This window comes from Pipistrellus hanaki (genome assembly GCF_964339955.1).
Source record: "Pipistrellus hanaki genome assembly, chromosome: 8".
NCBI lineage: Eukaryota > Metazoa > Chordata > Mammalia > Chiroptera > Vespertilionidae > Pipistrellus > Pipistrellus hanaki.
Window position 1 is genome coordinate 4,232,520 of NC_140510.1, and position 27,587 is coordinate 4,260,106.

At 41.3% G+C, this 27,587-nt stretch overlaps 1 protein-coding gene and 1 long non-coding RNA gene across 2 annotated transcripts in view; one reads left to right on the plus strand and one right to left on the minus strand.

Annotated features, from left to right (window-relative positions):
* Positions 1-24,832, plus strand: part of MAP3K2 (mitogen-activated protein kinase kinase kinase 2) — an 89,975-nt gene extending 65,143 nt beyond the window's left edge. Inside the window, exons 13-18 of the mRNA XM_084892010.1 lie at positions 656-862; positions 2,778-2,926; positions 3,289-3,420; positions 8,006-8,135; positions 14,836-15,013; positions 16,208-24,832. Coding sequence (XP_084748136.1) covers positions 656-862; positions 2,778-2,926; positions 3,289-3,420; positions 8,006-8,135; positions 14,836-15,013; positions 16,208-16,433 — 1,022 coding nt within the window. The 3' untranslated portion in view covers positions 16,434-24,832. The remainder of the gene's footprint in view (positions 1-655; positions 863-2,777; positions 2,927-3,288; positions 3,421-8,005; positions 8,136-14,835; positions 15,014-16,207) is intronic.
* The window catches only part of LOC311626542, a 150,760-nt gene that overhangs the window by 74,611 nt on the left and 48,562 nt on the right, over positions 1-27,587 (minus strand). The window lies entirely within an intron of this gene.

Consider the following 27,587-nt stretch of genomic DNA (forward strand, 5'->3'; position numbering starts at 1 on the left):
AGTAATACTATTAGAAATAAACTTGCTTCTCAATCATTTAGTTTCCTACCTAAAATTTTTTAATTGGGTCATAACATCTTACCTTTATGCCAACTTACCTCATAGTATTTATCTTTCCCTTAGAAGGAAAGGAGTAATTAAAAACATGATTCAGAAAGTTACTCCTTCATAAAATTCATACTTGCATGGTCCTTTCAAGGGGAAAAAAATATTGCTATCTTTAACTTTCCAATTTTTTAAAAAATATTTTAAATCATGATTAGAAATGAGACTAAATTATATTTTTTCTATTTTTTATCCCAAAGCAAGAGGTCTATGATTTTATGAATGTGTGTATATGTGTTAACATAAGAGATTATTTGAATTTGTATTCAGATTCTGTTTGTTTTTCTCCTACTTTTCATTTCTTCTTTCACCTTTTTTCCTTGTATTTTTGTTATTGACTTTATGATGTATTTTTAACAAGGATTTTTCCTTGAACTCTATAGAAAACTCTAATTTTAGATTTAAAACATATAATTAAATAATCATTGCTGTTTCAGTTTCTTAGCCTAGTCATGGGACAGATTTCTGTTCCTTACATTACAAATTTTAAGAACATTCAATTGCAACATATTAATAAAAGTTTTAAGGTGATTCTATTTTTGTTTTGTAGGTCGTAAAACTTTTCCAAGAGCTAGAAGGACCCAGGGGTCCAGCTTCCGGTCTCCTGTGAGTTTCAGTCCTACTGACCACTCCTTAAGCACCAGTAGTGGAAGCAGTATCTTTACCCCAGAGTATGATGATAGTCGAATACGAAGAAGGGGAAGTGACATAGATAATCCTACTTTGACCGTAATGGACATCAGCCCACCTAGCCGCTGTAAGTAAGAGCCATTGGCATCGTGAACTGTATACTAGAATCTGTGCAGAATTGTATATGAATAGTATTGAAAAGAAACAGATATCAAGCCAGTCCTCAAGAGAGAGACCAACTTCTCAACAAAGTTGCATTTCTAAAGGTGATTGGAATGGCAGGTATAAGCATGCTATTGCTGCTGAATTACTTTAGATGATTCTGTCCTCTTTCATTGGGGAAGTGTCATCAATTAGTCATCCGTTCATTCATTTCACATTTCTGTGTTGAGTTTCTGCACTGAGGTTTAAAATACACCCTCTAAGATACAGTCTAACAGGGAGAGTGATATCTGGAGCAGTCATTATAGTGTAACAGTCAGTCTAGATCTTACAAGTGAGTAAGAATTCACCAGTAAGGAGGTGACATGCGTAGAGGCCATGGCATATTCTCAAGGTGGGGAATAGTTTACTTTTGGCTGAAGGGGAGGATATCTTACTTGGAAGAGTAGAAATAGGACTAGAATGGTAACTCAGTCAGAGTATGAAGTATTGGAACTTTATCAAGTAATCGATGCATACAAAGATGCGTGCGCAAAGACTGCAGCAATATTTGCATTCTCTGAATCCCTCCCTTCTGTGCCAGCATTGTCATATTTCACTTTACATCTATGCCCTCGCACTACATTTGCCTTAGACAGCTGTCCTTTTTTAAATTTTATTATTTTTTATTTATGTTTTTACAGAGAGGAAGGGAGAGGGATAGAGAGCTAGCAACATCGATGAGAGAGGAACATCGATCAGCCGCCTCCTGCACACCCCCCAGTGGGGATGTGCCCACAACCATAGTACATGCCCTTGACCGGAATCAAACCTGGGACCCTTCAGTCCACAGGCTGACGCTCTATCCACTGAGCCAAACCGGTTTTGGCGACAGCTGTCTTTTAAAGGATTAAAAAATAAGAGGAAAAAAAAAGCCTTTTATATATACCTTCGGTTTATTGCTGTAGATCTTGTTGTAGATCCAAGATTCTATCAGGCATTAAATTTCTTCTGCTTTAATAATTACTTTAACCTTTCTTCTGATACAAATCTGCTGGTAATAAGTTCTTTCAAGTTTGGTATTTTTGAAAAAGGTCTTTGTTTCTCCTTTTTGAAAGATTTTATTTTCTGGGTGTAGAATTCTGCGTAGTTTTGTTTTTTTCCTTTCAGCACTTTAAAGATACTTCTCCATGGTTTTCTGGCTTTAATACTTTCTGAGAAGTGTTTTGTAGTTTTTGTCTTTGTTCCTTTGCCTGGAGTTTGCTTTTTACCCTCTGGCTGTTTTCAAGATTTTCTTTTGTTAGAATTAGAGTGGTGCTTTTTCCAGCTTCCTACATCATAGGCAGAAGGAAAACTGACTATAAATATTGCTTCAGCAAAGATGATAGTCTATCTTATAAGCAGTGGCATCTTAGATTGAGTGAAAGATACTATTACATTTATAACCAAGAAGGAAAACAATCTCATTGCATTGAAAAAAATGAGTATGGGATGACGAACCTTGTTTGGGTTTAGAATTCTTAGAAAATTGACTTAAGAGGCAATTTTTCAAAGATGGTGATCATGCACTGGCTGCGTGGCTCAGTTGGTTGAGTGTTGTTGTGGGCACTGAAAGGTTGTTGATTCAATTCCCCGTCAAGACACATGCCCAGGTAGGGGCGTGCAGGAGGTGGCCAATCGACATTTCTCTCTCTCTCCCATCCTCTCTCTCTAAAAATCAATAAATAAAATGTTTAAAACACCCAAAACATGATGACCGTTATGAACTTAGATGACCATGATTTTCCCTCATACCCAAGCATATTCAATTAAGAATGTTACTAAATGCAACATGCTCATTTAGTTCTTAATCATTTTTTTGCAATCTAGATATTCCATTTTAAGAAAGTATTCTTTTTTAGCACCTCGTGCTCCAATAAACTGGAGATTGGGCAAACTGCTTGGCCAGGGAGCCTTTGGCAGGGTCTACCTCTGTTATGATGTCGATACAGGAAGAGAGTTGGCTGTTAAGCAAGTTCAGTTTGACCCTGATAGACCTGAGACCAGCAAGGTAAGAATCGCTGCAGTCACACACAGAAAACAAGTGTTTTTAATAAAATAAATGTAACACATGATAAAATGTTTATTTTTTCCTAACACAAATTATTTGCAAAATAAATCAATTATTAGATATGTTTATATACATTGTTCTGTGAATTTTTCCCCTTTAATGCTCAGTTACATTCTGATTTAGTTTTGCTTTAGCATACCTTCAAGGACTGTTATAACAGTTATTATTTATAGACTTAAAAATATTTATTCCTTAGAAAGTAAAAATTTCAGAATTAAATCACCTTGATGATCAATGAAATTCTAATTTTTTACTTTTACTAACAAAGCTGTAAAGATTTAACAGTGAGTTCTGTCTTTCAGGAAGTTAATGCACTTGAGTGTGAAATTCAGTTGTTGAAAAATTTACTGCATGAACGAATCGTTCAATATTATGGCTGTTTGCGGGATCTCCAGGAAAAAAAGCTTTCCATATTTATGGAATATATGCCAGGGGTAAGTTAGCATATCCTTGGAAAGTAACATGCTTTTGGCCAGCATGGCTCAGTGGTTGAGCCAGAACCAGGACGTCATGGTTGGATTTCTGGTCAGGGCATGTGCCGGGTTGTGGGCTTGACCCCAGTTGGGGGTGTGTAGGAGGCAGCTGATCAATGGTTCTCTCTCATCATTGATGTTTTTATCTCTCCCTCTCTCTTCCTCTCTCTGATATCAATAAAAACATATGAAAAAATAGACATTTTATTTAAAGATTTAGTTGAGGAAAGAAAAATAATAAAACTTTGATTTATAAAATGTTATACCTAGTTAATGAAATTTTGGAAGAGTTTTAAATTAGTAATATAATTTTCTTTTCTTTATTTTTTTTAAATTAAATTCTTTATTGTTTAAAGCCATGGTCGGCAAACTGCCTCGCGAGCCACATGCATCTCTTTGGCCCCTTGAGTGTGGCTCTTCCACAAAATACCACGGCCTGAATGAGTCTATTTTTAAGAAGTGGCGCTAGAAGAAGTTTAAATTTAAAAAATTTGACTCAAAAAAAATTTCAATTGATGTACTGTTGATATTTGGCTCTGTTGACTGAGTTTGCTGACCACTGGTTTAAAGTATTACATATGTCTCCTTTTTCCTCCATTGACCTCTCCCCAGCCGTTCCCACCCCCCAGCACATGCCCGAACCTCCCTACTGTCTGTGCCTATTGGTCATGCTCACATGCATGCATATATATCCTTTGGTTGATCTCTTACCCCCACTATCACCCCTGCCTTCCCTCTGAGGTTTGACAGTCTGTTTGATGCTTCTATGACTGTTTTGTTCATCAGTTTATGTTGTTCATTATATTCCACAAATGAGTGAGATCATGTGGTATTTATTTTTCTCCAACTGGCTTATTTCACTTAGCATAATGCTCTCCAATTTTATTTTCTATCTTCTTCATCTATCTTTTTATTTTTAACTCATTTTAAAAAATTCTGATATATATTAAAGTGGCTTTCATGCATCATAGTTCATACTGAGATTTCTCTAAGAGCCTTAAAAATATTCATAATAGCTGGTTTGTCCAAACCAGGATCCATCCAGTTCAAGACCACACAGTACATTTAGCTGCTATATGCCTTACTCCTCTCTTATTTTTAATATGTTATTAATGATTTCAGAGAGGAAGGGAGAGGGAGAGAGAGAGAGAGAGAGAGAGAGAGAGAGAGAGAGAAACATCAATTATGAGAGAGAATCATTGATTGGCTGCCTCCTGCACACCCCATAGTGGGATCAAGCCTGCAACCCGGGCAAGTGCCCTGACCAGGAATCAAACCGAGACCTCCTGGTTTATAGGTCAACCTTCAACCACTGAGCCACGCCAGCCGGGCACTCATCTTTTACTCTAGAGCAGTTTTTATTGACAGATTTGACAGGCTATTGTTCTTTTGACAGTCTCATCTCATATGGCATTGTATAATTTGTTCCTTCAATCCCCTTATTTTCTATAAACTCCAGGTTAGATCTAAAGTTTAAGTTAGCCAAAACCGGTTTGGCTCAGTGGATAGAGCGTCCGCGTGCGGACTGAAAGGTCCCGGGTTCGATTCCCGTCAAGGGCATGTACCTTGGTTGCGGGCACATCCCCAGAAGGGGGTATGCAAGAGGCAGTTGATGGATGTTTCCCTCTCATCGATGTCTCTAACTCTCTATCCCTCTTTCTTTCTCTCTCTAAAAAAATCAATAAAATATATTTTAAAAAAATTTTTTTTAAGTCTAAGTTAGATTCAAATTTAACATTTTTTTTATTAGAATGGGCCATAGATCGTGCTGTGTACTTTATGTTGCATCCCATTAGGAGATACAGTTTTTGGTTGTTTCATCATTAGTGATGCTAAGATTGATGACTGGATTAGGGTGCTTGATATCCTAATTCTTCCATTGTCAAGTGTTGTTTTTTTTCCTGAAGACCAGAAAGTAATGAGCTAGAGCAGTGACACACAATTCTTTTTCAGCTATCACCTAATGTTTATAACACAGTTTGATATTAATAGTCTCAGTAAATAACTTCATTAGGAGCTGCAAAATGTGATTTGCAAAACTCTGTCATCCCTCTGTTATTTTTATAATATGTACTAGTAGAATGCATTCTAATACTAATGATTTTAAAAATGGTGGTATGCTTATGCATTTAAAAATACATGCAATCTGGCCAGTGTCGCTCAGTGATTGGTTGAGCTGTGGGCACTAGCAGGTCATTGTTGATTCCTGGCCAGGGCACATGCCTGGGTTGGGGACTCAATCCCCAGTAGAGGGCATGCAGGAGGCAGCCAATCAATGATTCTCTTCATTGGTGTTTCTATCTCTCTCCTTCTCCCTTCCTTTCTGAAATAAAAATATATCTATATTTAAAAAATACATGCATTATTGTAATTTAATAAGTTGTATGTGATAGAAAAAAGGATTGGTGTATGGGTCTTGAAGGGAATCGTTTGTTAGAATTATATGTAGAATGTACAAGGTTGCAGGGTAAGGTTATGGTCATAAAAAGGACCAGCATCTGATAGTAATGGTCCTCACCATCCTCAGACTCACAAGGACAACAGCAAACCTTACTTTGTTTCTGTTGTGCATTATGGGTTGTTTTTAGTGATTCTGCTTTTATTCATTATTGCTACTTTTAATTTTCAGATATTCTGTTGGCAATGTAAATTAGTTTTTAAAAAACCCATTTGGAAAACAAATTGGTGGGATGTATTAAAGGCCATAAAAATGTTGAAGCCTTTTGACCTGGTAATTTCACAGAAATTTATTCTAAAGAACTAATCCAAAAGAAGGAAGAAGCTGCATATATTTATTTTATTATATAGTATTAATTATGGTGGAAAAAATGGAAATTCATTGCCCATGGTGGAAGTAAATTATGATGGCATTGTCCAAGAGAATAATGTTAAAAATTAAAATTGTGGCAAAGTTGAAGGAAGTACTTCCATAAGAAAGAAAAAAAGAATATAAAGTGCTTTTAAATAATGATTATGATATTTTAAAAGTATCAGTATTTGGACAAGGACAGAGAAACTTAGAAAAATGTGTTATGTTGGGATTGTGATTTGTCTTTTTTCTTTATTTTCATTACTGTTTGTGTAATAAATATTTAAATTAAGTTAGAAAATAATTATGAATAACAGTGAATAGAGTTTCAGATTGTTGAAGATAAGATTAATTAAAATGATTAACCAATGATTAAAATGATTTAGAGATGGATAATCTTTATATAGCAATCTGGATAAACCCGGACTCCTCAGGAAGAGGTGTTAGATCATGTTTCTCATTACCTACACTTGGTTTTGTAAAAGTAGCTGTATCGTCAAAGTATATATTTCAATTCCTTGGATTTGAAAAGCTCATTACCAAATTAGTTATAGTTAATTGACTATCTGAATGAATTGCAAATATGGTAAGCCCAAGGATCAATGGGTTGGACATACAGTCCATGTTCCTAGACTTTCCTGAATCTCCACGTTTGTGAATGATGCTGTATAATTTCTCTCAGTAAATTAAGTATGCTGGATTCAAGATTTGCCAACATTGTCATCTCTTCTTCCGTTTTTTCAAGCACGGCACCCCATTCCTTAGTGTATCTAGAATTACTTTCAGACTAGAACTATAACTTCCTTTATTGTCAGTACCTGAACTGGCAGTCATTTTTATCTGTTAATTTTACATACACACATGCAATTTTTAGCTGGCACAGTGCTTCGCAACCCATTCCAATTGTTCCTACTGAAGAAGGTGCACAAAGGTAAAAGAGCTGCACCAGTGGATCGTTAGTGCTGTGGGCACTAATAAATCTTAAAAGAGAAGATCTGTCCCTCAGGAAGCATTTTCTTTCCATCTTTTGAAGTGTTCGTTATTCATCGGATTTGCACTTTGAATCAGTAGGGCAGCTTTTGTAAACTCCAAGTGTCTGTCTTACCTCAGACTGACTGAGCATTCTCAGTGATGGCACCTCATCCTGCTTTAAAAACACTTAGGAAAATTTAAAATTCCTCTTTAATATATTTTCTCATGTTTTGAATTAGCATGTTGAGTATATAAAAGAAAAACTTAAAAATTTCATGTGTTCTGATTTTCTATTCATACCCATTCTTTCTCCCTAAAAATAAATAGGCAAATATCAATAAAATACTTCTAAATAAAATAATAATATTAAAATGCTTCTAAAAACAGAAAGAAAGAAATACATAATTAAGTAGGATCTATATAGAAGAACAAATAGGAAAAGAAAAAATATATTCTGGGCAAAACGATATAAAAGTACAAGAGAATTGTTAGAAACACAGTTGCAGGAATATGAGATTGTTAGAACCAAGACAGTGATAACAAACAGGATCAAGAGCCGCTGTAAAGGCTTCCTTACTGGTGACGCCCACTCTCCACAGCTCTCGTCAGGGAACATGTAATTGAGTTGTATGTAAATGAGATGGCATGTGCGCTCTTACCGAGAGTTCCCCTCTTCCCACTCAGCTAGGATTCTTTAAAAAAATAAAGATGTAATATAGTGGTTCGTTTCAAACCATACCATACATTTCTTTTGTTTTCATTTAGGGTTCAATTAAAGACCAATTAAAAGCATATGGAGCTCTTACTGAGAATGTAACTAGGAAGTACACCCGTCAGATTCTGGAAGGCATCCACTATTTGCATAGTAATATGATTGTTCATAGAGACATCAAAGGTAAGAAATGAGGTCTTTTCATTTGAAATACACGATTTTTGTGTGTGTGAATAAAAAGAGTAATATGCTTAAGAAATTCAGCATCTAGATCAATACATCTGCCTTTAAAATACTGTAGGACTAAGTCATATTGCCGCAGTTCTGATGTCCAGTGTCTAGTGATAGAGTGGACTCTGCTACAGAAAGCTGAGCCAGATCATCGCACCGGAAGGAAGCATATGAGAGAAGGAAGTGGCTCATAACCGGAAGAGATAAGAGCTTGCTTTCGTTTTAAGATCTGCCCGCTTAGGCAGGCCTCAGATGTCAAGGCCCCTGTCAGCTTAAAGGACCACACTGGGGATTATTCTTTTAGGAATGATCTCTATTCAAGTCCATTTCTCGTTAGCACTCATGAGCTACCCCAGATGGGCTTGCCAGGAGTGAGGAACCACATAGTCAGATGAAGCAGGAAGCAAGCTGACTTACAATATGATAGGGCAAACACATGGGGAGGAGGAACATGAAGTGTAAATTAGAGATGCAATGTGGTCACGTTTGTAAAATGAAAGTATGGCCTGGAAGAAAAATGTTCATATGGTTAACAGTGGTCACTTCCAAATGGCAAGATGAGTGATAATGGTTTTCTTCACAGTTTTTACTTTTTCTATGTTTCCCAAATTTTATGATGAGAAAATTTTAAATTGTTAGGGAAAAAGAAAGATAGTTGATTACTTTTAAACTTAAGCCTTTGAGTTCATAGTGAACCTTAGGATAAAAACTAACAGATCATTGTTGCTAGGAAATCAACTCATTATTTCATAACAGGGTCCGGTCCCTTTATTCCACCTTTCTTTTACTGACTGTGCCATTGAGGACCACATAGTGGTTAAATCTTGTCTTTATAGCAATATTTTGACTAACAAATGAAGAAGGAATTATGGAATGGTGCCATTTTATAACCACTGATGAATTCATAGGTGTAAGCATTAAACATTAACAGGTGTGACATCTAAGACATAGACAGTTGAGCATAACATACTTCCTATCTTTAGATTACATCATCATATCTATGAAGTAGTTTGGCTAATAATAATAATCTGAATTTGATCAAGCCTTTAGATTCAGCTACCAAACTTTAGAATTGTAGAGCATACATATCAGCGGACGGACATGGCCAATAGGATGCCTTGGGATGGAGTCAATAGACCGAGACACTAGAAAAGCTACGGGCAGACAACGCAGGTTCCTCCTAAAGTGCATGGAAAAGATCACAGCGACCTTTAGATCAGGAAAGGCTTAAAATATGAGTCATTGAGTCTCAATGTATGGGCCTGATTTGGGTTCTGATTTTTTTTTTTTTAATGTAAAAACCACTGAGTATATATTTAACATTATTAAGGAGTTGTTGTCCATCCTGTTCAGTGTAATAAGAGCCATTATCTTATAAAACTAATGAACTATTGATCCTGAAGTCTGCATTTGTTTCAAATGATATGAGAGGGGGAGAGGGAGAGGCTGGCAGCACAGTGGGGCTGGGGCATGGATATGTATATATACACATATTCTATCTGCTTTTGTATATGTTTGAAAAATCTCCTTCATAGTTTTCTTTTAAGGTATCCAAAATAAGTTTGGAAACTTAGGAGTCTTTATTGGGAACCTGGTTACAGTTTTTCACTCAGCCCCTCGTATGGATAGGCAGCATGGTGATTACTCCCCAGAGTTAGCTCTGCCTGTCTGTGATCTGCCTGGGACTGTTCCTTCCCTGCTTGTAGCCAGTAAAATCTGGCTTGTGTGTGTCCTTCCCTGGTTAAATATTTTAGAGACAGTGGCTTTTTTCGACAGAGTCCTCTTTGCCTGATGAACAGGGGACGCTGCTGTTCGGCAGGACAACGGGGTGCCTCCCTCAGACCTGCGGTCCGCTGGGAGGGCGTCTGGTCCGGCAGAGCTGCGGAGAGCCACCCGCCAGGCTGGGGTTTTTGGGGGGACAGAGACAAGGACGGAAGCTCACAGGGGGGATGGACAGTATGCATTCTCTCCAGTCTATAGTGTAGCTTTTCTCCACTACTCACTCCTTAGAGGCCATTAAAGAAAAGGACTTTTAAGAATATAAAATACTAGAGGCCTGGTGCACGGATTGGTGCACTGGTGGGGTCCCTTGGCCTGACCTGCGGGGATCTGGGCCTCCACACTGCTGCAGCCCAGCCTTCCCTGCCAGCTCATTGGGCTCCAGCCTGCTGTCCATGTAGGTCCCGCACAGCACAAAGTAGTGTGGAAAGCAGCAGGGGGCCGGGGAGGAGCCCGAGCCCGGGCTGGGCACCACCACTCCTGCTCATCCTGGCCCTGCTGTACCTGGGCCACTGCCGCTCAGCCATACAGGGGAGTGTCTGCAGGAGAGGCTCGTGGCCACAGCTGCGCTCACCAGTCATGTGAGTCTGGCATCTGGTGCCCGTCTGTCAGCTGAGTGGTGCTCCTGCTGTGGGAGCACACTGACCACCAGGTAGCAGCTCCTGTGGTGAGCATCTGCCCCCTGGTGGTCAGTGCGTGTCATAGCTACCGGCTGGTCTTATGATCGCTTAGGCTTTTATATAGAGAGATAGATAGTTAAGCCGTGGCCAGTGTGGTTCAGTTCAATGAGCATTGGTTGTCCCATGCACCAAAAGATTGCCAGTTTGATTCCCAGTTGGGGCACACACCCAGTTGTGGGTTTGTTCACCAGTTGGGGTGTGTACAGGAGGCAACTGATTGATGTTTCTCCCTCTCTCCTCTCTCTCAAATCAGTAAAAAGAAAATATTTAAAAGATCTTTTATCATTTCCCCCCACTTAAAAACAATATGTGCTTATGGTTACAGGAGGCTTAAAATAACAAGTCGCCCTGGCCACTGCAGCTCGCTGGCTGTGGTCCAGTGCACCAAAGGGTTGTCGTTCACTTCCTGGTCAGGGCACATGCTAGGGTTGCAGGTTCCAGGGGCAACCAGGAGGCAGCCAATCCGTGTTCTGCTCTCACATCAATGTTTCTCCCTCTTCTTTCCTCTCATTCAAAATCATTTAAAATATTTTTTAAAATAACGAAGTTTCAATTTTAGGTTAAAATAAATTGCTTATTTAAAAACTGGTAGTTTATAAGAAAAGATAAAAATGAGAATAGAAATAATTTACATAAGACAGAAACAAGGCTTGCAATTCCAGAAGAAAAGATTGAGTTTTAAAATGATAAATAGGAGAATCTAAGATGGCTGCTCGGGTAGGCAACTAGCCGCAGCCGCACACAACAATTTTAATAAAATACAACTAAAATATAAAATGGACATTACCCAGAACTACAGGAAAGTCGACTGACTGGAAATCCTACAACAAGAAGCAAGGAGAAAACCAGAAGGAAGCGCGGAGGAGCTGTAAAAGCCTAAGGTACGGAGACACGCGGCGCGTGGAGAGGACGGAGCCGGAGAGGAGGGAGGCCGAGTGCCTGGCGGGCGTTCCCTAGCGGGAAGGAGATAAAACTCCGACTGTGCTGGGCCCCTGACTGCTCTGAACCCCAGTTCTGGGCCAGACCCCGGGGACTCAGGCTCAGCCATAGGGAGCTGGGCTGTAAAGTGGAACCCCGGGGTAGCAGAGAAAGGAGGTCCCGGAGGCGCGCACACTGCCCCCAGAGAAGGGACCGTCGGTTGTGCCGCGGGATTGCCCTGGCCGGAAGGAGACTGGGGCTCCAGACTGCTGTGAACGCCACCTCCAACTCCACTTCCAACTGAACTGAACCCCAATACCGGGCTCATTGTGGGAGAGCATAGACTGTTTGGCAGCAGGCGAAAATCGAGGGCACCTTTCTCTCAGAGGCGCAGGCAGCGAGCACTGAAGGACCCGCATAGGGCGGGGCTGACGGAAGCCAAAGCTGCAGGCTCCACCCTGAAACCCCGTCCCATCTGTAACTGCGAAATGCGACAACAAAATAGATCACAAACGAAAGAAATGGAGGACAAAAAGCGTCTGGATATAGAGTTCAAATCTACGCTTATAAGGTTTTTCAAGAATTTCCTAGAAAAGATGGATAAGGCCTATGAGGATATGAAAAGAGATCAACTAGAATTAATAAGGAGTCAACAAGAAATGATAAGGGATCAACAAGAAATAAAGAATACATTGTCTGAAATAAAAAATATTCTACAGAGTCCTAAAAACAGAAGGGAAGATCGCAAGAATCAAGTCAAAGATTTGGAACATAAAGAGCCAGAAGACACTCCTCCACAGAAGCTAGAAGGCAAGAGAATCCAGAAAATTGAAGATAATGTAAGAAACCTCTGGGACAACTTCAAGCGAACCAACATCAGAATTATGGGGGTTCCAGAAGATGAGAGAGAGCAAGATATCGAAAACATACTGAAAGAAATAGTGACAGAAAACTTCCCCCACCTGGTGAAAGAATTTGACTTACAAGTCCAGGAAGCGCACAGAACTCCAAACAAAAGGAATCCAAAGAGGACCACACCGAGACACATCATTATTAAAATTCCAAGAGCAAAAGATAAAGAGAGAATACTAAAAGAAGCAAGAGCAAAGAAGGTAGTAACTTATAAAGGAGCACCTATACGATTGTCAGCTGACTTCTCAACAGAAACCATGCAGGCCAGAAGGGAATGGCAAGAAATATTCAAGGTGATGAATAGCAAGAACCTACAGCCAAAAATAAGCTACCCAGCAAAGCTATCACTCAGAATCGAAGGCCAGATAAAGAGCTTCACTAATAAAAAAAAGCTAAAGGAGTTCATCACCACCAAACCAGAATTATATGAATTGCTGAAGGGGGTTCTTTCAGAAGAGAAAGTAAACAAAGATAAAAATTATGAACAACAAATACGTAATTATCAACAAGTGAATCTAAAAACCAAGGAAATTAAAAAAATCTGATGAACAATATTAACTGTTGAATATAATAGAATCAGAGGTATGGAAGGGGAGTGAACTGACGATTCTTGGGGAAAAGGGGAGAGGGGGGCGTGGGAAGAGACTGAACATAAACTGTGCACCTATGGATGAGGACAATGGGGAGAGGGGAAAGGGCAGAGGGTGGGGTGGGAACCTGGTGGAGGAGAGCAATGGTGGCGGGGGGGGGAGGAAGGAACATTTGTAATAATATGAAAAATAAAAACTTATTAAAAAAAAAAGAAGTAAAATAAATAAATAAATAAATAAAATAAAATAAAATAAAATAAAAATAAAATGATAAATAAAGGGGGAAAGAGAGAATAAAAAAATAAATGAACCTAGCCCCTGGTCTTGGTTTCTGATAGCATTAGAAGTAACTACGGCCCAGCCTATGTGGCTCAATGGTTGAGCATCAACCTATGAACCAGGAAGTCAGTTTGATTCCTGGTCAGGGTACATGCCCAGGTTGTGAGCTCGATCCCCAGTGTATGGGGTGTGCAGGAGGCATCTAATTGATGATTCTCTCATCATTGATGTTTCTATCTCTTTCTCCCTCTTTCTCTCTCAGATCAATAAAAATATATTTTAAAAAATGAAAGTAACTAGGGCTCTTTGGAGAGAGGGCTGATTCTAGGACTTGAGCATCTAATAGTGCCCCAAAGTAAGAAGATACTAAAAAACCAACCCCAGACCAAAAACAGGAACGCAATGATGGGTCATGACAAAAGGACACTGGAGCCAATAGGAAGAGTTCCCCTGGCCAAAGCTGGAACAATTGAGCAATGAAAAAGTCACATTAGTTTGTAACCCAAAGTGAAAGAAATATCCTTGTGTTTATACTGATACGAACAAATGGGCGAGGAAGCCAGTGGGGGAGAGGAGACAAGCTCCTGTGCAGAATGATTCCCAGTAATTCCAGTCTCCGCTCGCCTGCAGCTACTCCTTCAGGGGCTGTGCGCGACCTGCGGGGACAGCGTGGCGAGGAAAGGGGCACTTCACCGTAGAGAATTCCACAACCTCAAGCCAGTTTATAATAAGTTGTTTATTATAAAAGTAAATGAGCCAAAACCGGTGTGGCTCAGTGGATAGAGCGTCAGCCTGCCGACTGAAGGGTCCCGGGTTCAATTCCGGTTAAGGGCATATACTTGGCTGCAGGGACATCCCCGGTAGGGGTCATACAAGAGGCAGCTGGTTGATGTTTCTCTCTCATCGACGTTTCTAGCTCTCCCTCTTCCTTCCTCTCTGTAAAAAAACCAATAAAATATATTATAAAAAAAAAAAAAAAGTAAACGAAATTTTAAAACAGAAAGCTGGAAGCTTGCTCAGAAGAGATTTAGCATGTAGAAATTGAGAAGTAACATTAATATAAAGCAAAACCCAATATTTAGAGAAATTATATAAGATAACTAATATTAAGTTACAGCAGGAGAGGAAAGTGCTGGAAGTTTTGAGGATGGGCATTCCTCCTCAGAGAAATGAGCTTTAGCCGCAGCCTCTTGCTTTAGGACAGAGACACTGGCCCAGAGCCTGCTGTGCTGCCCCCTGCCTCGCCCTCTCCCTTCGCTGCCGCTCCCTCCCCGCACCGCCTTTCCGGCGGGAGATCCTCTTGGCCTTCACGCACACCCTGTGCTAAATCTTCAGTGTGTGAGTGAACCCTTCTGGGCACTGCCCGTGCCTGGCAGTGCCAGCGGCAGTTTGGAGACAGATTGAAGAGTCTGCTGCATTTAATTCTCTGCTGTCCTTTTACACATTCCAAACTGCCAATAGAAAGAATGAAATAAGGATGTTTCGTATTTTTAGGCGCAAATATTCTGCGAGATTCAACAGGCAACGTTAAGCTAGGAGACTTTGGGGCCAGCAAACGGCTTCAAACAATCTGCCTTTCGGGGACAGGAATGAAGTCTGTGACGGGCACGCCCTACTGGATGAGCCCCGAGGTGATCAGCGGGGAAGGCTACGGCCGGAAGGCGGACATCTGGTAGGTCTGCTATGGGGCTGCGCCGGCCTGCTCCATGGGGTGGAAGTGTCTGTCTGCGCCAGGCTTCAGGGCTCTTTCGCACTTTGAAATAGGATGTCAGGGTTACAGGGTGAATATTTTACTTTGCCTCATTGAAGCTTAATCATTGACTAAATACAGAGAGCTCCTGGGCATGTCTTCCATTCTTTATTCAGGGTTTTATTTTAAGCAACTTCAGCACTAGAAAACTGCTTTTCATTTCTCTGAAATGAAAAGAACTTTAGAAGTAATTAATTTTTACTGTTAGTCTCCTATAATTCAGCTAGTCTTAAAGTAATTCTTTGTGCTTAACCATAAATTGTGGTTTATTTTCATTGATTTTTATCTTTAAACTACTAGAGGCCCGGTGCACAAAATTTGTGCACAGCCCAGGGGGTGGATGGGGAGGAGTGTACCCCTCAGCTCAGCCTGCACCCTCTCCAATCTGGGATTGGATGTCTGATTGCCTGTTTAGGCATGATCCAGTCTGGTCCCTCTCACAATCCAGGACTACTGGCTCCCAACCCCTTGCCTGCCTGCCTGCCCCTAACTGCCCTCCCCTGCCAGCCTGGTCACCCCTAACTGCCCTCTCCTGCCAACCTGGTCAGCCTTAACTGTCCTCTCCTGCAGGCTTGGGGCCCTCCCAACTGCCCTCCCCTGCTGGCCCAGTCATCCCATACTGGTTGCACCTAATTGCCCTCCCCTGCCAGCCTGCTCACTCCCAAATGCTCTCCCCTGCAGGCCTGGTCACTCCTAACTGCCCTTCCCTACAGGCCTGGTTGCCCCTAACGGCCCTCCCCTGAAGGCCTGGTGGCCCCTAGCTGTCCTCCCCTGCTGGCCTGGTTTCCCCCAACTGCCCTTCTCTGCTGGCCTGTTCATCCACAACTGCCCTCGTCTGCAGACCTGGTTCCCCTCAGCTTCCTTCCCCTGCTATCCATCTTGTGGCAGGCATCTTGTGTCCACATTGGGGGGGCCGTCTTGTATGTTGCAGTGACGGTCAACTTGCATATTACCTCTGTTATATAGGATGTTACATATAGCTACAACCTTTTAATGAAATTAAACTTGAAATCAGTCACATTTAATGTATATTCACTTCACTCCTGTTTCTCATTCTGTAGTAACTTTCTTTGTGATGCTATTGTTTGTGTAATGTAATTTTAAATTCCTCTTCAGGAGTGTTGGCTGCACTGTGGTAGAAATGCTAACTGAGAAGCCTCCCTGGGCGGAATATGAAGCAATGGCTGCCATCTTTAAAATCGCCACTCAGCCAACAAACCCCACGCTGCCCCCTCACGTCTCAGACTACACCCGAGACTTCCTCCAGCGCATCTTCACAGAGGCCAAGCTGAGGCCGTCGGCGGAGGAGCTGCTGAGGCACATGTTCGTGCACTGCCACTAGCAGCCCCTCCCGCCCCGGCCCCCCTTGGGCCTGCACCTTCTCTCTGACGGCACTTTTCTTCTTATAACAAAGAGAGACGGGGAGAAAAAAGACAAGAGGGAAAGTGTTTCTCTTGATTCTTGGTTAAATTTGTTTAATAATAGTAACCTAATTTTTTTTTTATATTTAATCGTTTTTCCCTTACAAGAACTTGAAACTTTTTAAAAATTTTTTAAAGTGTACTGATGTGGTTCAGACATATAAAGCACTTTAGTACATGGTCACTCTTTCTAGTACAAACAAATCATTTGGAACACCTAAAGGTTGAAGGGTTTTTCTCTGTGCTACTGGCGAATCGGTGGTGATGGAGAGACACGGAAAACAAGGAGAAGAAAATGATATCTACTTGTAGTTTTTAATGATAGTACTTAAAATAGATCCTCATTTGGGGTTTGAGCCCTAAACTTGAGTCTAGGGTGGGTACTCAACTTAAAGAATACAGGTTCCTCCTCATATCTGTATTCTTTAGATCCTAACCTCTATATACCAAGCTTCTTGCTCAGTAGGAATCATGATAGAAAATATGAATCTCTAAGAGCTAAGTTTATTTGTTAATCTTAACCAGTACAATAAGCAAATATACTATAGAAGATCCATGTTACTGGGATTTATAAACCTTGTGGGATATCTTTTTGTTTTTAAAAAGAATAAGATACTATTTTATTTTAAAACAGATATGAAAGTCAATGAGCAAATCCAAATTAAAGGACAGAGGAGGGTGCTTTAATTAATGTGTGGGCAGTAGAAGCGTCCACATTTGCCAATCGAGAATAAAGAGCAGCAGAAGTACGTGTTGTTTAGTGTATTTTAAAGTGTGATCTTTACCTGAAAGAGAAAGCCCCAAAACTAAGAGAAAGGAGAAATAATCAACATAATGTGGATTACATCTTACTGTTTCTAGCTCCTGATTCCCCGCAGGGTAACATTTCTTAGGAACTGAGAGTTTAACCTGGAGTTTCCATGAAGCTAGTGTCATGAGAGAAACCCTTGTTCTGGGGATCACAGAATGCGAGGCCGCTCAGAAATAGTGTAGCAGCGGCTCTCAGGGGGCGGCTGCTTCTCTCCAGCCTGCAAGGCCTGGAGGCAGTTTTGGCTTCACAGCTTAGGAGGCTGCCAGCGGCATCTAGTGAGTCGAGGCAGGGATGCTGCTGAACAAACCACAGTGTATAGGACCGCACCTGCTCCCGACAGAACCCTCCTGCTCACCATGTCCGAGTGCCAAAGTTCAGGAGCCTGTGGTAAAGACCAGCTCCGGTTACAGACTGCTGCGGCCACTCACAAAGCAGGCTCTTTACAAACTAATTCCAGAGAGGAGGCGATACGATGCACAGTGAGAGTGTTACAAGAGCAAATACCACTGCTTGCAGTCGGGGTGAAGGACCTCAGCACCAGGAGTATCAGCCATGCCTTCCCAGCTGCACGTCGCACCCAACGCAGGACTCCCGTTGGGTCCTAGAGACAGAATGGCTTTCCACACAGAGCTCGTCAACTCTGCTGTCTGCGTATGTTCTCCCCTCAGCTCAGCTTATAGTCGTGGGAAAAGCACAGCATATCAAAATCAGTATTAACTACTTATAGGCAAGCTAAAGCTGCCCGGCATTTCTAGTATGTATCCACTAAGAGCAAGGACTCTGGATGGAAGGAGACAGCTGGGAGAAGCCATGACCCCTGATGGACTGGAGCTACTCAAAAATATGAATGATATCAGTGATGTGGCCACTTGCAATATTTCCCAGTTTATTAAACAAGTGCAAAGTTCTTTATGTTTAAAGATCTATAAAATGGTAGTCTTCCTGGAGGCCCTACATGTGATGCCTTTTGGGGGATTCACGGGGAATGCAGATTTTATTTTCTGCTAAAAAGTATGATCTTTGGGAATGCCGCTGTCTGAAGTTCGTTAAGATTGTGGTTTACTGTATCAGGTCCTCTGTCATTCTCTGTAGGAAATTTGAAATTCTACTAGCTAGTCTGAGGAGAAGCCAAAACACAAAGATTCCTATCCCCTCTAGTCAACGGAAGCAGCTCGCCAGGAAGGTACGAATCAGTGGTCTCCCCTGGGAAGCCAGCGGCAGCCCTGCGCTGTGCGCACCGCGAGGACCCGGAGCTGTCCTTCCTCATCTCGTGAGGGGAGGCCCCGCTTCCGCTGCAGCCAGCCAGTGTCTGGGCCGGGCTTCTCCTTCGTTCTCTGTCTCTGTGGCTCCTTCCGACCGCGGTCTGTCGGGGTCACCGGTGGTGCAGAATCAGAGACAAGTGCTCTTTAGAGAGATCTTGGGAGACTGTGACACCAAAACAAAATTGTTTGCTTTTTCTGGTCTCCCTTTGACTTAAATGCATAGAAAACAAACCACCTGAAAAGAAATCGCTCTTTAACACTGCTGCAGAAGACCTTTGTTTTACAGGAAAATGTTATTAGCTGTGGGAAAGTACTGTTCTTTATGTAAAGACTTAAAAATAGACTAATAGTTTACAGAGTTATTATATAAAATGTGATGTGAATTTATTTTAAATAAGTTGTAAAGGTACCAAAACCACAAGAAAAGTTAATATATATAAAAGCTACTAGAACAAAAAACCTTGGAGTGGGATGACATATGGAAGACCAAAAGTAAATTTTAAAAATAAATTTTTGAGATAAAACACCTTTATCAGGGGCAATTAGATATAACACTCCACCCTTTTCTTTTTCTCATAATGGTATGGATCAGCAAATGAAATCTGAGCTTTCTAAGATGACTCTAAACGTGTTCCGCTTTTAGATGCACAGCTCATTCTGTTCGGTAGTGCTGTGCTGAGGCTGGAAAGGCGGCAGACTGCTGACTGTGCCTTGACGATGCCGCGCTCTGACTGGCGGACTTGGTGCTGGAGAGGTCCCGGCAGTCTGGCTGCTCTTCAGGAAGTATCTCCGCTTGGCCCTTGCAGGAGTCAAAATGGCAGGCCCTAGGTTTTGGCCAAGTAGATTTTACATTGCAAACAAAAGCATTGAATAAAAGGGTTGAAAAATGAATGACTAATGGAAATTTAGTAATGGTTAGTAATTCTTTCATTTGAAATTTTCTGTATGAATATCTTTAAATTTTTTCATTTTCCTCATTTACAAACATTTCTAACTTGAAAAAATGGCTCAAGACTGTTGCCTTAGACAGTTTTCAGAGGCATCGTCAACCTTCCATATTTATCCGAGATTGAAACGCACAGTTTGAATTAACTAAAAAAAATTAAAGCTTATTTTAGAGTAAATTGAATTGGCTTTCACTTGAGAGTCTGTCTTATTCTCTAGAAGCTACGTTAAAAAGAAAAATTGTTTAGAGCAGCTTTCTGCTACCTTACCTCTTATCTGTGTCGGGTCTGACTTAGTATTTCTCTGACGGAGTGGGAAGGATGTGTGAAGTCGTTAAGAAAATCCCGTCTGAATAGTGTGTAGGGAAGGCCACGCGGGGGCTCAGCGCCTTGGCCCTGGCAGGGTCCGAGCCAGGGGTTTCACTTGGGGTCCAGGGACCAATAGCTGGGATAGAAGATCATCTGGTGTCAGTCAAGTAGAGCAATCTTTCAGTTTTTTTTAAAAAGGTGAATCTTTTTTATTTGCTTGCTCAGTAACTGTGGCTTATTGTGTCAGCACCGAGTTAACGTCAGGCCATCAGTCTAGGAGGAAACACAGGCTAGCAGTACCTAACTCGGAGCTCAGCAACGATGTTTTAAATCTGACGGTTTTTTGTGATGTAAGGAAATAGCAGTTTTGGGTAATTATTGGCTGTTGTAAACTAAATGTCATTAACAACGTGAATTAAAAGTAGCCCCAAATTAGAGGCACCTCCATTGTTCAGGCAGCCTCTCTCTCAGGACTCTCTTCCGCAAACCGCCTCTGCTCAGACAGTTCCGGCGATGAAGGGCATTTATTCCATAAATAGTGCTTTTTCCTTCTGTTTCTTTTAAAGAAAAAAGAAAAAAAAAACAAAACACTTTTCTTTTGCTCTAAGTTGTCGAAATACCTTAAAAAATGTTATAGAAATTGAACTCTGTCAACAGTGTTATTTATACTAAGATCCGGGCAGTTTCTTGAAACCTTCCTGTTTTATATTAGTTTTGCCCTTTGTTATGAATGTAATGTTCATATTTATTTGAATTTTAGATCGGTTAACTGTTAATGAAAAGCAATTTAATTGTTAATTTTTGGTAGTGCCTTTTTCTCTGTATGCCTTAATTTTATTTTATATGAATAATTCATGATACCCACCAAAATGAAGGGTTTTTCCCCCCCCAAATCAGGAGTTTCAAGAATTGGTTTGGCCTTAGACTGTGTATTAGCCCTTAAATATTTCTTACCGCCTGCTTCCTTCTCCTCCCCTTTTCTACCTCTTTTTTTTAATGTTAGAAGATAAATGTCAGCATTAATCTGCCACAGACACACCACAGTTTCCGCTAGACGTGGACTGCTAAGATAGGAGAGAATATTCTAATTCTGAAGACAGACGGTAAAGTGTCTTCCAGGTGGGTTACTTGATTTTCAATCAGATTGACACTGTCCCGATTCTTTGTATGTCATGGTTCGGTTCTGATTATCATAGCAGAGGTAGAATGGTTGTTTTTGCCCTAAAGAGGTGTTTAAATGGTTTACAAATGTTCAGGCAATGAGACTTAGGGCAATGAGCAAGAAATCCAGGGATAGCAAATTTCTAATCTTATATTGTAATGAAAACTCTAACTTACATTTCTGTGAAGTGTGTGTGTGTGTGTGTGTGTGTGTGTGTGTGTAGTGGAACAGGGATGGGAAGAGAGGAAAGGTGTGAATGTTCAGTTAGATTAGTTTCTGTTCTTGGAGGAACAACTCAAATGTGTATGACCTACTGATGGTGGATGAGTAATCATCCTTGGGTAGGAATACCAGCATTCTCCACAGTAACTAGTATAAATGATTGTTTAATAAAGGTATTTATTGTGAATTGCCAAGCTCTTGGTTGCTAAAAGTAGATTAAAATTAAATTTGTATGTCTGTATAATAGCTTATATATAACCCTTAAATAGGAAGTAATTGATTTTGCATAGTTCTTCATGAACTCTTTGGGATAGAAATTCTGCCAGACATTATCAAAACCAGCTACTTTACCTCTTACGTGTGTCAGTTTATGAAACGTTCAGAAGGAAGTTTTCTTACAACTCTTCCTGATTGGCTAGGGAGCACATGCTGTGGAGCCACCGATCCTTGCCCATCTGAGCGAGACGCCACAGCAGGCGAGGGAAGGGTCAGAGCCACCGGTTCCCACTCGCCTCCTGCTCTCAGGAGAGTCTGGAGACTCCTCTCGGTGGTGGCGAGAGTGGACCTGACGGTGATCGTTTCAGAAGTACAGGGAGGAGTCAGCTAGAGAAAAGAATAGAATCTTATCTGTTGCCTGCACCCAGTCTTTTATGAAATTCTTCATGTTTTTCATTATTCTGCGTTATAATTGACAGTAATATATGTTTGTTAAAACAGCAAAGGCATTAAAGTATTGAGTCCTGCTATTCCCTATGCCTGTTACTCTTGTTTGCATTCACAATCTGCATTATCAGAGTCACTTTAAACCAAAGCTTTTATATTCCCTGCACACATTGCCAAAATGATTGGCATGTTACTTCTGCCCACCAGCAAGCTAATGGGATAGGAAGGATAAAGTAGATCCTAGTAGAGTCTGGATCTCAGTCTCCCTTCCGGTGAAAGGAGAGGTGCTCCATGTTTGCATTTAGGCAGCAGAATTCCCTTCATCTCTGATGGAGCTGTATAGACATTGCAAACTTGAGCGTGCACACCTGCGAGTCTTAGTAACACAGCTGACCATAGACACATTGACTCGCGAGGCCTGAGGTTGGAAGTGTACTTTCTTCCTAGTGTCTTCACCTTTAGGAACTTGGGATTGACTTGAAAGACATTTCAGGAAAGCTGTGAAGACATGTCTGCTTTGTGCCATAGACACTTGGGAACATAAAAAAGAGTCTGTGTTCCAGTATACATGCAGCATTTGTCCACAAATAAGGATATCTGCGTCCCTTAATGACAGTTGAGAACAGTAAAGTTTGTGATTATACTAAAAAGCACTTTTATGTTCATTTTTTTTTTTTTTTTTAGAATTTAATTTTTAAAAGCATATGTAACTAGTGGTGATTTTAGCATTAGCATTACTTAGAGGGGAGAGATAAGTAACAAAATCGTAAACTCTAGTAGATACTTAGACTCCAAAATGCATTTGATACATTCTAACTTTTCCAAAGACTTTTTCCCACCTGGAATAAGAAGGGAGGACTGATGGAAACACAGGTGAAAAGGCTTATGGGCAAAAGGAAGTGGGAAGGGGCCAACCTTGCAGTATACCCTCTTCAAGCAAAAGCACCGTGTCTGAGGGTGAGAATACTTCTTTACAAACAGGATTGTTTTTAATACAATGTTAATTAGTAAAAGGTTTACATTTTTTCTATTGCTGTTGGTTTTAAAATTTGCTACTCTGCATTCAGAAATATAAAATACTTAATACCAAGGATACTTTTAATGTCAGACATCTCTTACATTTCACATGGTTCTTTTTATTCAAATATCATAAATAAAAGCAAACTTGGATAAGTTTGAGAAAAAACTTTAATTGTTACAAACTATAATTATCAATTTGTAAATTTACCTTTTGGCCGAATGTACATTTTTTAATGTAGCCATTACATTCTTTATACTTAACCTATTAGTTTCTCTCTGTAAAAAACTTTAATCTCAGTTGAATGCTGGGTAGTTTCTAATAATGTACAAATAATAATGTTTTTTTCCACAAGGTTGACTTTTTGCACATTTTTGGAAGTTTTTAATTTGTACACTGATGTACTACTTTGACCAATAATTGTTGATGTGTGTATGAGCATCATGAATGTGTGCATTGAACTACTGTCTGTGTCTCTGTTTTAACTTCTTTCAACATGTGGTCAGTAACTGCACTGCTGTTACAGACTTAAATGGACCTTACTGCTTTTACTATGGATGCTCATTTTGGTTCTCTCTTTGTTAAAGAACTCAGGAGTTCAACTCACTTTCTGATTTTATATGTATTGTAAAATCTATGACTAAGTTGAAAGTATGCTTGCAACTCCATGTATCAGGGGATGTTGTGTGGAAATGTCTCTGTCTGTCTGTAGGCACATTTATATATCCCAGTAATTTCTTGTTTTCATTTGTTTCTACATTTTTATGAACTTGTTTTTTATAAGGGTACTGTTTAGTTAGGATTAAATATATATAAAAGCTTTTTGAGAGATTATTTACTATATGAATATATTTTCAGCTGGCTGATCAAAATATTTTTAAACTTTTGTTTTTAACCATGCAAAACATGTTTGTATTTCCAGAATTAGATACAAGTTTACTTAGATATAAGTTAAAAATACTCCTGGAAGGAAGAGCATTGATACTCTTTTGAGAATTCTCTGAAGTGCAAATTAAGGGGAAAAAGTAGATCTTAAGCTGTAGCAAAAACACACTGCCCACCAAAACAGCCTTAGAATGCTCTGAGCTGTGCAAAATGTGAGAAAATAACTCGTCTTGAAAAGATGCCACGGCTTTTATGTTTCCAGGCTCTCTTGGCTGGTCCTACTGTTATTGACTGTTTCCTTAACCTACCCTGAAAGATGTTAACAGGTGTTTTCTTACTGGGCAAGGTCAGACCTCATTTATTATTCTCTGCAATTGACTATAAATTGGTTTAGAAATGTCCAAACATACATTGAGTGTCTCTATACTGTACTGTGTATGCTAAGTAACTGGCAGGAAAAAAAACTTGGAAATTAAATTTCCAGTCTGACAATGTTCTTATACTTAAGGAAATCCTTGTTTTTAATATGCGGTACCACGTAAGGTTACTTGTGTTAGGAATACAGTCCACTGTTGAAGTTGAATGTCACTAAGCTTATTATGTTACAAGAGCCAGTATAATTAAAACCTCCCAGAAGCCAGATACAGCGTGATATGTGCCACATTTCATGCATATTTTGACTTTGTGTTGTTCATTGAAAGTTGTGCTTGTAAAAATGTATAAAATTTCGGAGTTTTTATGTATTTGTTTTTCTTGCTGGTAAATAGCTTTTGAAAAATCTAATGTGAAAGAAACCATGTTTATATTTTGTTAGTGATCAGTGACTTTGTTTATATGGAAATTTGTATATTGTTGGCACACATTTTTTTAGATTTATCATGCATGAAGGCTGCAATAATTAGCACAATGAAAATTGCTTTTTTTTAAATGTTAATTCATCTGAAAGATTGTGGTGCACAGGGTTACTTTAAGTGACCTGGGTTATGGAATATAGATGAACGGCACTCTAAGTGTTAATAAAGCTAATATTTATTTCCACTGTGATGGTTTGTCCACATCTATTCCGGGACGCAGTGTGTTCCCTACCCCCTGTCCCTTCCTGGCCTGAGCTGACCCCTGTCTAGGAGACCAAGCACTGACCAGCCTAGAAACATTGCGCCTAAGTCTTTCCAGGATGTAAGCCGGTACTGTCCTACCCCATGCTCTGGCATTGCTTTTCTGACACCTTGATTGCTCGAGTCAGAATTCAGTGATGAGGAACACATAAACACTGCCTCTGAGCCTCACAGGCCGTGGGCGTAGCTTCCTGGCCAAGCAACAGTGTTGAGTCCAAGGCCTTGTTATCAGGGCTCTTCAGCGCTCAACCGAACTGCTCTTTTAAAACAAGGTGCATTTCTAAAAAGTAGCATGAACAAAGCCTTCTTAGTCAAAGTGTAAGGCATGGGCGTCCCCACAGTATTGGAGATCATTTAAATTACTCTTTTTATATTTATTAAGTTGATTGGAGTGATATTGGTCAACATAAACATACAGGTTTTAGGTGTGGGTTTGCATGTTACAAGGTCTGTATATTACACCCTGTGCCCACCACCCAAAGTCATATCTTCTGTCACCAAGGGACCATTTAAATTAATACTTTCACTTAGCAATGCAAGTTGAAAGCCTCAGAATCTTGTATGTTTTCTAACCCAGCAATTCTGTATCTGAATTAATTCTGTGGCAATGATTGCAACTGTGCTAAGATATAACATATATAAAAGCCTAAGTGACCAGCTGGCCAGTAGCTATGACATGCACTGACTACCAGGGGGCAGATGCTCAACGCAGGAGCGGAAACCACAGGCATGGAACATGGAACAGACTAATGAATCACAGAGAAGGAGGGAGGGGAAAGGGCAGGAAGAGATTAACCAAAGATCCTGCATACTAGAGGCCCAGAGCATGGATTCATGCACCAGTGGGGTCCCTCGGCCTGGCCTGCGCCCTCTCACAATTTGAGACCCCTTGGGGGAGGTCAGAGAGCTGTTTTCAGCCCAATCCCCACAAGCTGAGGGACCCCACCAGTGCACAAATTGTGCACAGGCCTCTATACTAATAAAAGGGTAATATGCTAATTAGACTGGGCAACCTTCCAGGAGACCTTTCAGACATTCTTCTGGACAAAGCTATGTTGGTGGAGCTGAGGTAGAAGCAGTTAGGGACCAAAAGGGTAGGGCATTTGTGGGTGATCAGGCAGGCGGGGGGGGGGGGGGGAGGGGGGGCCCACTGGGGGTGATCAGGCTGGTGGGGGGAGCAGTTCAGGGTGAGCAGGCCAGCAGAGAGGTCAGGTGGGAGTGAGCATGCCCGCAGGAGGGGCAGTTCGGGATGATCAGGCTGGCGAGCAGGGGCAGTTGGGGGCAAGCAGGCCAGCAGGCAGAGTGGTTAGGGCCACTCAGGCAGCAGGCAGGTGAGCGGTTAGGAGCCAGCAGTCCCGGATTGTGAGATGGATCCCAGATTGGAAAGGGTTCAGGTTGGGCTAAGGGACACTCCCCTCCCCATGTGCAGATTTCGTGCACCAGGTCATTAGCATAACATAAGGCTAATATGCAAATGAACCGAACAGTAAAATGACCGTTCATTATGACATGCAGGATATGCTCAATGAGATGCTCAATGCAGGAGCTGCCCCCTGGTGGTCAGTGTGCTCCCACAGCGGGAGTGCCGCTCAGCCAGAAGCCGGCCTGTGGCTGGCTAGCACAGCAGTGGAGGTGGGAGCTTCTCCCACTCCTGGCAGCATGAAGGATGTCCGACTGATGGCTCCTGGACTGTGAGAGGGTGTGGTCTGGGCTGAGGGATCCCCCTCTTCAAGTGCATGAATTTCGTGCACTGGGCCTCTAAGATATGTGTGTGGAAGCAATATGCAAATTAGGCTGGGATGCCTTAACGGTCATGACCAGCTCAGGAGGAGGGGCCAGATGTGGCCCAGAGCCTGAGAGAACAACACGCAGGGAGGTGTGCCCAGGCCACCACCCCCCGCAGGTCCCGGAGTGGGAACGGAGAGGCAGGGGATGTACCCAGGTCGCCACCGCCGGGAGACAGCACCCTGCAGGCTGGCCTCTGCATGTCAGCTGCAGAGAAAACACATTTCTGACGGCTTGTTGGCTAAGCTCCCTGTATGCCACTCGCAGTGTTCTTGGTAACTTGGGTAATAAGAATCCAAGAAAGTAATCTAGGGATTTTCCACCGCACTCCTGGAAGGAAAAATGAAGGTCCGCTGCTGGAGGGCTAAGAAATGTCATATCCTGCCCTAGCCGGTTTGGCTCTGTGAATAGAGCCTTGGCCTGCAGACTGCAGGGTCCAGGTCCAATTCTGATCAAGGGCATGTAGCTAGGTTACAGGCTCCTCTCTGGCCAGGACCCAGGTCAGGGCTCATGCAGGAGGCAACCAATCAAAGTGTCCCTCTCGCATTGATGTTTCTGTCTTTCTCTCTTCCATGCTCTCTAAAAATCAATGGGAAAATAGCCTCAGGTGAGAGTTAAAAGAAAAAAAGAAAGAAATGTCATATTATATCTTATGAAAGACACATCTTGAAAATGTCTGAAGAAAGTTGTCATTTTTTCATGGTGAAGGGTCTGGAGTCCGTGTTGATGAAAACACCCGGGCAGCTGGCAGTGGCAGCAGCAGTGGGGTGGTGGGGGTGGCATCTTCCACTGGTCAGCCCACAGAGGGAGGCCAGACTGGTTTAGGCCTGCTCCCCAGACTGTGAGAGGTGGCAGGCTGGGCTGAGAGAGCCCACCCACCCAGTGCACAAATTTTGTGC